At 40.3% G+C, this 13,578-nt stretch overlaps 2 protein-coding genes across 6 annotated transcripts; both read right to left on the reverse strand.

Moving 5' to 3' along the window:
• Window positions 1-104: 104 nt before the first annotated feature.
• LOC105054735 (cytochrome P450 89A2) lies at window positions 105-1,910 on the reverse strand. Its single transcript, XM_010936320.4, has one exon. The coding sequence runs from the start codon at window positions 1,854-1,856 to the stop codon at window positions 321-323; it is 1,536 nt and encodes a 511-aa protein (XP_010934622.3). The 5' UTR covers window positions 1,857-1,910; the 3' UTR covers window positions 105-320.
• Window positions 1,911-8,088: 6,178 nt separating this feature from the next.
• LOC105054734 (cytochrome P450 89A2) lies at window positions 8,089-12,288 on the reverse strand. Of its 5 annotated transcripts, none has more exons than XR_012135883.1 (3): window positions 10,689-12,288; window positions 9,584-9,731; window positions 8,089-9,262 (listed from the first exon to the last, which is right to left on the reverse strand). XR_012135883.1 is itself a non-coding variant. In XM_073246803.1 (2 exons), the coding sequence occupies exon 1, from the start codon at window positions 12,233-12,235 to the stop codon at window positions 10,715-10,717; it is 1,521 nt and encodes a 506-aa protein (XP_073102904.1). In that variant the 5' UTR covers window positions 12,236-12,288; the 3' UTR covers window positions 8,089-9,262; window positions 10,689-10,714. The 5 variants fall into 5 exon arrangements, 3 of the variants coding, with proteins under 3 accessions (XP_073102904.1, XP_073102903.1, XP_073102905.1); XR_012135884.1 differs by having other exon boundaries at window positions 8,089-9,265; XM_073246803.1 differs by lacking the exon at window positions 9,584-9,731.
• Between the last annotated feature and the right edge of the window lie 1,290 nt (window positions 12,289-13,578).

Genomic DNA, 13,578 nt, shown 5'->3' on the forward strand with positions numbered 1-13,578 from the left:
ATATCAAATTTATAATAAATTTATAAAAATTTTTATATTTTATCGATTATCATATATTTATTAATTTTATGAATGATAATATGATATTATTATTGCAACGAATATGCACTCAAAGCGAAAAACTTTTCCTCCGTATAACCCAACATCCATGGAATATAGGAACAAACTCATGGAGTACTACAAGAGCACCACTGTCTCGTATAGGCAACGGTGTGCAGCCATTATAAAAAAAAAAAAGAAAAAAAGAAAAAGAAAAAGGAAAAGTCTAAGAAGAAAAAATTCAAACATAATTGCTGCGCTACAGCTAACTAATTTGACTGCTATATCTTCCTCCGTGGAAGTATGCAAGCCCGGAGAGGATTCTTCATGACAACGGTGAATTCCGGCTTCTCAGACAAGTCCACCTCCTCCCCATCCACGGGTTTCCACTCGAATTCCCTCACCAAATTGGCCACAAAGTACTCGAGATGCAGCATGGCGAGCACAAGCCCCGGGCACATCCTCCTCCCCACCCCAAACGGCATCATCTTGATCTCCCTACTCCCCGTTATATCCACCCCCTCCCCCGTCCCCCCGGCCAAGAACCTCTCCGGCTTGAACTCCATCGGCTCCTCCCACACCTTCCCATCCCTACCAATCTCCGCCACCATAAAATTAATCGAAGCCCCTTTCGGCATCAAATACCCATCCAAGATCACGTCCTCCGTCACGGTGTGCGGCAGCACGAAGTGGCCCGGCGGGTCCCGCCGCAGCCCTTCCATGATCACTGCTTTCAAATACGGCATCTTCTGCAAATCTTCTTCCTTGATCTCCTCTCCGTCGCTCCCCACCAACCCCTCAATTTCTTCCATTAACTTCGCTTGTATCTCTTGGTGCTTCACCAGGTTCGCCATGATCCATTGCAATGCCGTCGAGGTGGTGTCGGTGCCCGCGTTCAGAAACTCCGAGCACAAGGCCACCATCTCCGGCTCTGTTAACTTCCTTCCCCCTTCTTCTGAGAGTTCGATGTCCAGAAGAGAATCGACATAGGAAAAGACGAACCTTTCTTCTTCGCCCTTCTGCCGTTGTTGCTGTTTCTTGAATTCTTTTCGAGCTCTGATCAATGGGACGAATAGCTCTGCCTGTCTCTGACGCATTTGGAGAGCCGTCTTTAACCTATCTCGGAAGATGTACCTCGAGATTCTTGGAGCGAAGGCGAGGACGTTCAGTTTGCCGCTGTAAAGGAGGAGGCTCTTTTGTGCGATCTCGATGTCCTTGATGGCCTTCTCGTCTAACTTCTCGCCGAAGCACATGAGAACCAATAAGCAGAACATGGCGAATTGAAAGCTCTCCATGGCAGTGACCGCGCCGGCGTCGTTCGAAGCGGCTTGGGTTTGGAGGTGGTTGGTGAGGACTTGAAGGACCCAGGCGCGGCCGTGGGCATAGAGCTTGACGCGGGAGGAGTGGAGGATCTCGGAGATGAGGTTGCGGCGGAGCAGGCGCCAGAGGGGGCCGTAGGCGGCAGCGGAGATGATGTGGTCGCGGCTGAGGAAACGGGTGGCGGGGAGTGGGGGCACGCGGTCAGAGAAGGTGGCTCCATGCTCGACGAGGGCCCGGTGGGCGAGGGTGCGGTCGGAGATGAAGATGAGGGGGTGGGAGCCAATGTGGAGGGTGACGATGGGACCATACTGACCGTGGAATTCCCGGAGGATGGTCTCCACGTCTTGAAAGGACCGTCGGAGCCAGAAAAGGTTGCCGATGATCGGCACGGCGGGGGGGCCCGGAGGGAGCCTTCTCTTATTGATTGACTGGCGGAGGAGAAGACCGAGAGCGGTGGCAAAGCAAAGGGAGAGCAGGACAAGGAGCCAAATTTCCATGTCTTGTTTCTTAATTTCTCTGGCTCTCTCTGGTTTCTATTGCGGCCATCAAGAGGAATGCGACTACTTTTATGGGTGGTGGTGGATTTTATCCGGATTTGTATTAATCTCGTCTACTGTTTTCGGTCAGTGGTGGCGGGCGGCTTCCGCGTGCCAATGGGATGTGGACTTCTCCTGGTGAATCGCTTTGGTTTCTCTTCGGTGTTCACACGTGTGATAATTGTTTAAAAAAATATGGGCATTGTCATGTTACACGATCCTTATCATGGTACAAAACTACAGAACTACGATTAAACTACAAAACTATTACTGATACAACATAAAGTAGACTGCCAGTTAGTTTAAATTTTAAAGGATGTTTTGGTTATCAAAACTGACGCAAGTGGTTAAAATATCCGTAATTCAAGCAGGGTATCGACATACTGTAGCACTATCTTGTTGGCGTTTAAGCTCACCCCAATTGACGTGGGATTTTAAGGTTATTGGTTTCAACGTTAGCGGCATGTAATTGACTTGTTAAACGCACGTCAAAGGTTCTAGACATCCCTCGCTCAGGATGATTAGATTATTGGATTTTTGAGGGGAAAGGATTTATCCAAGATTTTAAATTTCAAGAGATGATGCTATCTCAAATTTGAAATATTTATTTATTTATTTTAGTCCTATTGTTAGTGTGCGTTCTAGATCACCGCTGGGTACTCGCAAAGTAATTGGACATCAAGTTTCTTGGTCATTAAGCATCTTCTCCCGGTCACAACCGATAAGTGACGTGGGTGACGCAAGTGCTTAGCGTAGCAGCCTGTGGCTAGTTTTTGGTGAAGGTCAACGAGGAGACACGGCTAAGCGAAGAAATAAAGTAAATGAACAACATCTTTTCACGAAGGGATGCAAAATTGGAGGCACATCAGCTTCTTCATATTTTTCTATGTCATTCTTCTACGACCTTGACTCAGCATGCACCGAAATGCAAATAGCATGATTGATTGGATCACTTTTTATGTGACAAATCATTTTGAAAATTAGATTTAGAGACAGGATGATCTATTTCCGTCAGATTTATAAAATTTTTTATATCTTAATTTTATGAGTTGCACTTACATCAAAATAATATGATCGAAAAAATGAATACAAATAAATATTTTATCATATAAAAATTTAGATATTGAAATAAAAGTTGCTTACGCTGGCTGCAATCCACAGCTCTGCAAATAGACCTGCTAGCACTCTTGATTTATTGTAGGAGAAGTCATTCATTTATGAGGAAGGCTACAAAGTGAGGCGTTAAGCTTACGGGTGGAACACAAAGTTACGATCGCCATCCAAACTTGTATATCAGCAATGACTTACTGATTCTGTTAGTACAAAAAGAAGAGGGTGTGATCATATTAGCTTTCATGCATAAAATTAGTATAACTTCCAAAAATTTAAATTAGTTGGGATATTTGTACTCATGCTTAGGTCAAACAAAAATTTTTCCAATATGAATATCCTAAGTTGCACATCTTGCTGCTTCATCATCCCTAATATTTTTCAATTTGGTCCGTAAATGAAGGTAGTCATCGATGTCTAATATGAACACGCGTTGGTTCACAAGGGTATATTGTGCCTCTTTGGTGTCTCTTCCATTCTTGATTCCATCGAGATTAGCCTCTTTGTCAATGTCAACAATTTGCCTCCTTGCCAAATTGTCTCTTCTCCCATTGTACCATATTGATGTTTTCTAAAAGGAAATGATTAGGGTTTGGGAATGGATAGATAGAGCATTTACTTCTAATTTGTAGTTAAATCAGTATTCTAAGTCCTTTGTTACTCATTTGACTCATTTTGCTTTCGATCACTGCCCCCTTCTTCTTTCTATTACTGACAAAATTCATAAGGGAGCCCATCCTTTTCATTTTGAAAAGTTTTGGTTAACATATCCTAAACTTGTTGAAGTTGCTAATAAAGCCTGGAATGATTTTGACAATTATAATCCTACAAGTAGAATATCCTTACTTTTAAAAAAGGTCAATCGGGCTTTAAAGTCTTGGAAGTACTCAAATGGCAATCTGAATTCTCAAGCTTGAGAATTATATAATCTTATTTATGATTTGCAGATGAAAGAATTTCATTGGGGAAGTCTACTGTCTAATCTTCATTCCATGGTTCTATCTCATTTGCGGGATTATAATCTAATTTTGCATCATATTGAGTTAATGTGGCGTCAAAAATCTCATATTACCTGGCTTAGAGAGGGAGATTCTAATATAAAATATTTTTATTGTTCTATAATTTTACGCTGAAGATAAAATCATGTGCATATTCTTTATTCCCCTTAGGGTGATATCATTGATGATAGTTTGACCATTCAAAATATGTTGGTGGATCATTTTCGTGATCGTTGGACATCTGATGATGAGATTCCTCCGATGGATCTTTTTATTACTATGTCTGTTGTATCTCCTCTTCAAAGCTCCTCTTTAATTCAACCTGTCATGGAAGAAGAAATTGAAAATGCTATCATGACTATGTATCCTGACAAGCCTCCTGGCCCTTATGGTTTTCCAGCTTTTTACTTTTAAAACTTTTGGCCTATTATTAAAATTGAGGTTATTGATGCAGTGTATTTTTTCTTTTCTTCTGGTAATCTACCGGCTTCTTGGACATCAACTTTGATTACTTTAATTTTCAAAAAATATAATCCTTAGGTTCCAAATGATTACCAACCAATTAGTTTATGTAACACTGTGTATAAAATCATCACTAAGATTTTGGTGGGGAGACTTAAAAATATTTTATTGGATCTCATATCCAACGAACAGGGGGTTTTTGTTTCAAATCAAAATATCATTGAAAACCTGTTGTTGCTCAAGAAATATATACTCTTTCATTTCGGTTCCGACTTTGAGATCTCTTATGATGATTAAATTAGATATGGAGAAAGCCTATGATAAGATGCATTGGTCTTTTTGTTTCAAATTCTTAATCAAATGGGTTTCCCTTCTCTGTTCATATCCTAGATCCAAGGTTGTATTTATAATCCTCAATTTATTTTGCTTGTTAATGGTATCCAGACCACTCCATTTTGTGCTATCAAAGGCTTAAGACAAGGTTGCCCATTGTCTCCCTATTTATTTATACTTTGTCCTGAAGTTTTTTCTAACTTTCTTTATACTGCTGTATAGATGCATCTTCTATGAGGGTTTAAAGTTCGAAATGAATCTGAAATTTCTCATATTTTTTATGTAGATGATTGCTTACTGATGGCTCGAGCTACAATTAGAGATGCTATTTCTTATTAGCCATTTTAAATGCTTACACTACTTATTTTGGGCAATCCATAAATGTCACTAAATTTCATATTATGTTCACTCCAGGCACTGATTGGAATATTCGACACCAAACCAGGAACTGCTCTGCATCTCAGAAAAAAGAATGAATTGGCAATATTTAGGAGCAACTTTATTAGGTAAATATTCATGTGCAAGTGATTATCAATTTCTTCTTTCAAAAGTCTTTAATAAGCTTGCAGCTTGGAAATGGCGTGCTTTATCTTTTGTAGGATGAATTACATTGATTCAGTTTGTTTTATATGCGATTCCTTTTTATGTTCTCTCTTCAATGCATGTTCCCATAAATATTCTTAGTAAAATGGAGAGGGAATTTAGATCATTTCTATGGGGACATCCTTCAGACAAGAGAGTTTTTCACTCCATTGCATGGGATAAAGTTTGTTAGCCTAAAGCCAATGGGGGACTTGGATTTCAACTTTTAACTCAATGTAAGTTTTTTTGTCTATGTAAGCTTGCTGCACAGATTGTCCTACAATTTTCCTCACTTTGGGCTCAACTTGTTGCTGCCAAATATCAGTTTTATGGATCTTGGTATGGTTATAGTCATCATAGAAAAACTTCCACCATTTGGTGAGAAATTTCGAAGATTGGGTTTCATATTAAATTTCAGTTTCAGTGGTTGGTTGGCTGTGGTGAATTAATTAATATTTATGAGGATTCTTGGATTACAAACATCCTAATCATATTTTGGCCAACTTTTATAAATATGAAAACTTTTGATATTAATATGCATGTTCATAATTTTATTACTGTTGATAGATGTTGGGATATACAGAATCTTTCTCAATATTTTTTAGCTAAGCTTGTTAATATTATTACATTAATCCTTATATCTCAAGGTGTTTGGCCTAATCAACTGGTATGGGCCTCATCTAAACGTTTGTAGGTATCATTACAAGATATGGGGAGTTTATCTATTACTAATGATGTTCAACCTGTGCAGGTTAATTGCGGATGGATTTGGTTTATGAAAGTACTTCCTAAGGTTAAAACCTTCCTATGAAAGCTTGTATGGGACAGACTTCCTTGTAAAGCTTACCTTGCACATTGCAATATTATGTCAGCCAATACTCAGTTTTGTGACTTATATTTAAATCAAGTTGAGGATAGTGTGCATGTTATTATTTATTGTAGTTTTGCACGGATGTTTTGGCAGCAGCTATGTTGTATGTACCATGTGAACTTCTATTTTGATTCCTTGCCCACATTGATGGATTTGATTTATAGTGCCTTGGTAGGAAATGAACAGAAATTACTCTTGGCATATGCAGCATGGATACTTTGGTGGGCTCGGAATGAATGGATTTTTAATAATTTTTATAGGACCCCATCATATCTAGTGCACCGACTTTAGGCTTTTTCTAAAGTAAATGGACGTGCAGATATTCAAATTTCGTGGGCTCGGTGTCAATACTGGAGTAGCCAATCACAAGAGGAGTCATCCTTTTGTCAACCCTTGTTAGTGTCTTGGCTATCCCTTTCCGAAGGAGTCATTAAAATTAATTTTGACGCATCTGTAACAGCAGATAATACAATGGCTGGTTGTGTCAATCGAAATCACTAGGCTATCATCTTGCAGGCTGGAGGTAAGCTTATTCCTTTTGATTCGGTCCCCTTAGCAGAGCTGCATGCTGCGTGGTATGGGGTTAAGATAGCAATATCTAATCTTCATGCTTCTAAAATATGGCTCGAGGGTGATTCTGCAACTGTGGTTTCTTGGTTAAATGGTCTCACCATTGAAAAGCTTGATCATATTCCTCTGATCAAGGATGTAAATCAGTGGAAAATATCAAGAATTTTTTATTAAATTATAGATATTTATAGAGAAGCAAATCAAGTTGCGGATTTTATGGCCAACAAAGTCTCACAGGGAGACTTTGAGTGGACATCTAAGGCTGCAGTTGTTATTGAGTGTAGAAATCTGTTACAGACCGATGCTTATGGAATTCAATATGTTAGAGATCTCCGAGAGATACGGGTGCCCTTTAGTAGAAAAAATTTTTGGTCATGTTCAGGCTTGTAAATACTTTGACTGTATTGGACAGGTAGATCTCTTGCTGTTGCTTCCTGCTAAGCAGAATTGTTCATATGTGGTTTTTTATATTTCTTGTACAAATCTTTGTATTCCACAAACCTTCATATGCCTAATCTTCATGTTTCACAAACAGGTTTATCAAAAGCATCTAAGATGGCAGGAGGTTAGGAGAATATCTCAGAATGGCATATTGCGAAAAGGTATTTATAATTGCTGTTGAATATATATATATATAAATATATTATTATTATTATTTAAAATCAAAAGTTGTGACTAGCTGTGTTGAATTGAAAGAATTCTGTCCGAAGCGTCGGCGCTGCGGTGCTGCGTGAACAGTTGCGATAGCTAGATGAGTTGTGATCTTTCAAGCAAGAGATAGAACTCTATATAAAGAATTATCTTGTATGGGACATGATTCTTGGTTTATGACTGTTGGAAAACTATAAATAGAGATCCCCGAGGCTTCACAAATCACTTTTGCACGTTCATATTTGCTCTCAAAGTTCTTTGCTTTCTCAAATATCATTCAATAGCTTTCTTGAAAGTAAGGTTCTTATAATTGCTGAATAGGAATCTTTGGTGCTTGGATCATTCCTAAAGATGACTTGCCGGTACTCTGCAGCAACTAGTGAGGCCAAATAACGTCTTAATGACAGTGGATCATCTCACGTTGTAAGCACATTCTTGCATACAAGTGTTCAACATCCTGCTACAAGTTTACATCTAGTTTTTTCCTTCAAGTTTACATTTCCTAACAATTGCCATTATACATCATTGGTTTTCTCCTTAAATGTGATGCAGAATGCACACCTAGATAGTTCTTGTTGCTGGATGCCTGTGTTCTCTTGCAATAAAGAATCAAGGCTTCGGAGAATTTTGTTTAAACATCTATTAATCTTGCTTTATACACTGACAATTTCTTGGACTTCGGTTACATATAGTTTCAGCAGGGGGATCTTTCAGTTTCATAAACAAGGGATGGGGTGCTTTGAATCCCTGTGTGATCTTCTTCTTTCATGTTTCATTGGGCTTTTCATTGCTTGGTGTGGCACTTGTTGTACTCCTGCTCCCTTGCCTTGTTCACCTCCTTACCATGCAATTTACCTACTTATCCGTACAAAGTTTTTATATGATGCAAACAAGAAGTCGGGAGTTGCCAGAATCACATTGTGTAAAATGACAACTGAGGGGATGAAGGCAAAAATATACAAAAGACTGCAACAAACGGAAAAAAATAAAAGGAAAAAAAGAGAAAACAAAAGGGTGTACGGCTCCTATCAAAATTCATTGTTACCTGCTGTGGGAGTATTAGCAAAATATCATTGCCGGACCCCTTTCTGCATGGTCAAGCTAGTGTTACTTATGCTGGAGATATTGTCATGGCTGCTGTCCAATTTGGGTATCACAACTCTATGCTGATTTCTATACATCCAGGACAATTTTTGAAGTTCTATATGCATTTTAATGCCTTTCACTGCTGCTATGTATCTGCTCTACACTTACCATCATGCAAGCCTTCTGCTGCTCATTCATCTACTGATTTCAACGGATTACTACCTATTTTAATCTCCTCTTATTCTGAATATGGAGATAAAAAGGAACTGGTGCAAATGTGGAGGAAAAATGAGCAAAACAAAAAAAAAAAGGAAGAATAAAAAGAAGAAGAAAAGAAAAAAGAAGAAAAGAAACAAGAAGAACAAAAGAAAAAAATAAGAAAGAAGAAGAGAGAGGTTTTTTCTAACTGTTTTTGTCTTTATTTGCAGGTTTCCTTACTAACTGGTTACGTATTAAATGTTATGGAGAAATCATCTGAGCCTAAATTGATACTTACATTACACTTACATATCAAATGCTACATACACAGCTTTTCTATAGCATTGTCTTTTGATGCTGAAGACAACTGTATAGCTTCGCATTGCTTCATAGCAGCTCTACAGTTACCATCATGCAAGCCTTCTGCTTCTCGTTCATTTATGAACTTCAACGGATTACTACCTGTTTTAATCTCCTATTCTTCTGAATATGGAGATGGAAAGGAACTGCTGCAAATAAGGAGGAAAAATGAGGAAAACAAAAAAATGGAAGAACAAAAAGAAGAAGAAAGGGAAAAAGAAGAAAGGAAAAAACAAGAGCAAAAGCAAAAGCAAAAAATAAGAAGAAGAGAGAGGTTGTTTCTAACTGTTTGTGTCTTTCGTTGCAGGTTTCCTTACTAGCTGGTGGCATATTAAATGTTAGGGAGAAACCATTTGTGCCCAGATTGATACTTATAGTTCACCCACACATCAACTGCTACATACAAAGTTTTTATATAGTATTGATTTTTGCTGCTGGAGGCAACTGTATAGTTTTACATTGCTTACCTGTGATGCTTCCTGTCGGGGAAATATCTTTCAACCAAATCCTCCCTGTTGGATGGTTTTCACTGTGGGCTTCAGGTTCAGAGTTATTCTCCAAGGTTTGTTTACCAAGGGGGAACCAGCTGTTGCTTGCCTTTGCGACTGTGGGGACCTTCATTTCATTTATGCACAACATTCAGGTATATATCAAGGTATTCAGATTAATGTTTAATTATTGGAGAGAAGGCATCTGTCTTTCTACTGTTATCACCATTTGGACACAAAGGTTTGGTTGGGCTCCTATTACTCCTACTAGGATGTTGTTGTCAAGTGAATATTTTGGTTCTGCTGTCATATTTTACATACTTCTTATATGTTTGCTTAATTATGTCAGGTTTACTTCTACATCATCCTGTATCCCAAAGACATATGTAATATGTGTGGACTCTTTGCTTCAATGAAGTTCCTTTCATTTTGCTACCTAAAAAAAGGAAAGGAAATGACTTGGCATGTTTGATTACAGGGAAAACTAAATAAAAGGAAAAGAAAAGAGAAAAGATTTTCTAAAACAAGCAAAAATCTAGTCAAATTTAAATATCTACTTTTGGAATTTATGCGGACAAATTTGATTTTTCTAAATTCTTCTGTTTTTCAGATTTCTTTTGAAGAAACCAAAAATACTCTAAGCCAATGGCAGGACTAGTTGAAATTTCTTGACGTTTTCAGTTTTGAGCCCAAACTTCCGTCTACCTGTCGCGTTTTAAAGACAAACATTACAGTTTCTATGGGCCATAGCTCCAAAGGTGCCATTCACCACTCTTAATAGATGAAGATTAATTTAAAAAAGAAAAATGCCTGAATCACATTGTTGTTTCCTGCTTTTGGTAGAATCAAAGCAAACAATCAAATCCAGCTCTAATGAACCACAACCATCTGAAAAGCTTGAGATAATGGTAGAAAATATTGATTGGATTAGATCCACCAGTTCAACAGTACACCAGTCCTATCATGAAGCAATCTATATTTGCTCCATTTTTTCTTAATTTTTTTTCCTTCTTTATTCTATTACAACACAAAGTCACAGAATACCAGAAAATAGATTCCAAGCGCTAGTTTCACAAACAGTTACCTGTCTTCATGATAAAAAGCAATCAGTTACTTGTTCCTCGTACAGATCCGAGCACGGAGAGGATTCTTCATGGCCACAGTGAACAGCAGCTTCTCCATTAAGTCCACCTCCTCTCCCTCCAAAGCCTTCCACTCAAACTTCCATACCAAATTAGCCACAAAGTACTCAAGATGGAGCATGGCCAGTCCGAAACCTGGGCATATCCTTCTCCCCGCCCCAAATGGCATCATCTTGATCTCCCTGCTCCCCGTTACATCCACCCCTTCCCCCGCCCCCCCAGCCAAGAACCTCTCCGGTTTGAACTCCATTGGCTCCTCCCACACCTTCTCATCCCGCCCCATCTCTGCCACCATAAAATGCACTTCCGCTCCCTTCGGTATCAAATACCCATTCAAGGTCATGTCCTCTGCCACCGTGTGGGGCAGTAGAAAGTGCGCCGGCGGGTGGCGCCGCAGCGCTTCCATGATCACTGCCTTTAAATACGGCAACCTCTGCAAAGCCTCCTCCTTAACCTCCTCCCCATCACTCCCTACCACCCCCTCGATCTCTCCCAATAGCTTTCTTTGCATGTCCTGGTGCTTCACAAGGTTGGCCATGATCCATTGTAACGCAGTGGCGGTCGTGTCGGTGCCTCCAGTCATGAACTCAAAGCAGAGGCTCACCATCTCACCCTCGGTGAGTTTCCGCCCTCCCTCTTCCTCCGGAAGAGAAAGACCAAGGAGAGAATCGACGTAAGAGTAAACAAACCTGTCTTCGTCCGACTGCTGCTTTCGATTTCTTCGTGCACGTATTAGTGGGATGAAGATGTCCTCCAGCTTTCGCCGGTCTTCTACTATTTTGTTCCACCTTCGCCGAAAGAGGAGCTTAGTGATCCGGGGAAAGAACGAAAATATCGGGAAATCGGTGAAGTTTAAAAGCAGAACCGTCATCACGGCCTTCATCTCTCTGATCGCCTTCTCGTCCAATTTCTCGCCAAAGCACATGAGTACCAGCAAGCAGAACATGGCGTACTGGAAGCTCTCCATGACCACCACCTCTCCGCCGCGAGCCCCTGCCCCGGCTTTGAGCTTGTTCATGAGTATTTCGAGGACCCACCGGCGAGCCGGAGCGAAGAGCTTGACACGGGATGGGTGAAGGATCTCGGCGGTGAGGTTGCGGCGGAGGAGGCGCCAGAGGGGGCCATAGGTGGCAGAGCTGATGTCGTGCTGGCCGCAGGTGAGGAAGTGGTTGGGCTCCATGGCCGGAGGGCGGTGGGCGAAGGTGGCGCTGCTCTGGACGAGGGCTTGGTGGGCGAGGTGGCGGTCGGAGATGAAGATGGTTGGGCGAGAGGTGATGCGAAGTGTTACGACGGGGCCGTGCTGTGCATGGAGCTCTCGGAGGATGTCTTCGATGTCGAAGATGGATTTTCTTTGCCATATGAACCTGGCAAGGAAGGGAATGGCTGGTGGACCCGGCGGAAGCCTTCTGTTCTTGTAGGTGTTGAAGAAGAGAAATTTTAGAGCTAAGCAGAGAATGGTAGATAGGAAAATGAAAGTAGAGGTATCCATTGCTAATGGCTTCTTCTATTGGATCAGTTGTGGTTTTGGATAGGATTTAATTGGAGATGTGCCTCTCTCATTTCTTTGTCCATCACCGGAGCGTCTGAAGTTGACTCTACCGGATGAAGGATTAAAAAAAAAAAAAATTAATGCTGATCGGCATTCGGATAGGTCTTTTATTATTATTAAAAAAAAAAAAAAAAAAAGCATGTGGTGCTATAAGGTGCGTGGACTTGGATACTGGATCGTGCCCGATAATAAATAGACTGTGCTTGACACGACTCGATTACATCAGACCTCAACTTGGCATGACCCTAAGCCTGGGCCTAACCAACCGTGCCAGACACGACCCGTGGCCCGTCAGACTAGTGGACCTGATGGACAGCATACGAGCTTGATGGCCCGATTTTTTTATTATTATTTTTTTAAAAAAAATCATCCAAAGGGGTCGTGACTGGTACAGCCTGTTTAAGGCTGTTACAAACTGTGCCAAGCCATGGCACGGCCCGTGGCCCGTCAGACTAGTGGGCCTGGTGGACGGCATGCAGACCTGATGGCCTGACTTTTTATTATTATTTTATTAGAAAAAATCATCCAAAGGGGTCGTGATTGGCACAGTCTGTTTAAGGCCGTTACGGACCGTGCTTGGCACGGCTCGTTTAAGGCCGTTACGGCTAAAATCTTTTTTTTTTATTTTTTTGGATTATAACAGTTATATTTGAGAAAATGATCATTTTGACCCCTCCAACAGTCAAAAAATAGCTAGAATGAGGGGTATTTTGGAAAAATAAAAGTTTTAAGATTTTTATAAATAAGGCCCTCCTTTTTCATTCTTACCATACCAATTCATCAAACCAATCATCTCCCTCTCTAATCTCTTTACTCCTATTTATTTTCTCTTCTAGCAATTCTGCTTTTTTCCATTCAATATTTAGCAAGTAGTAATTATAGTTTAGCAATTCAAGAGTTATACAAAAGAAGGAAGCATTCTCCTTTTGCAGGTTAGAGTTCAAGAAGCAGCTCTTCCAGTTCTACTCTGTCGGCTCTACTCTCTTCTGCTCTCCTCTTCTGGCTCAACCATCTTCTTTCGGCTCTCCAACTCTCTGCTCTACTTCATCTTTTGCTTCGGCTCTACTCAATTTTTTTTGCTGGTTATGGGTTAGTTTTTAATTATTTTTTATGTTTACTCAGTTTACATGGCAAATTATGATGATGAGAGTATTGTCATCGTGCAATCTGACTTTTCTCCTATTTTTGAGGAGGAAGAAACTCTTCCTACTCCCTCTGAAGCCCCTTCTGTTAAAGCTGGATCCTCTTCCCGTAAGAGGACCAGGACTGTATGGAATAATTTT

The sequence above is a fragment of the Elaeis guineensis genome, chromosome 12, assembly GCF_000442705.2.
Source record: "Elaeis guineensis isolate ETL-2024a chromosome 12, EG11, whole genome shotgun sequence".
Classification (NCBI taxonomy): domain Eukaryota; kingdom Viridiplantae; phylum Streptophyta; class Magnoliopsida; order Arecales; family Arecaceae; genus Elaeis; species Elaeis guineensis.

Excerpts from the sequence above, each read along its gene's own strand:
- LOC105054735 (XM_010936320.4), bottom strand. The coding sequence starts at position 1,856 with ATGGAAATTTGGCTCCTTGTCCTGCTCTCCCTTTGCTTTGCCACCGCT.
- LOC105054734 (XM_073246803.1), bottom strand. The coding sequence starts at position 12,235 with ATGGATACCTCTACTTTCATTTTCCTATCTACCATTCTCTGCTTAGCT.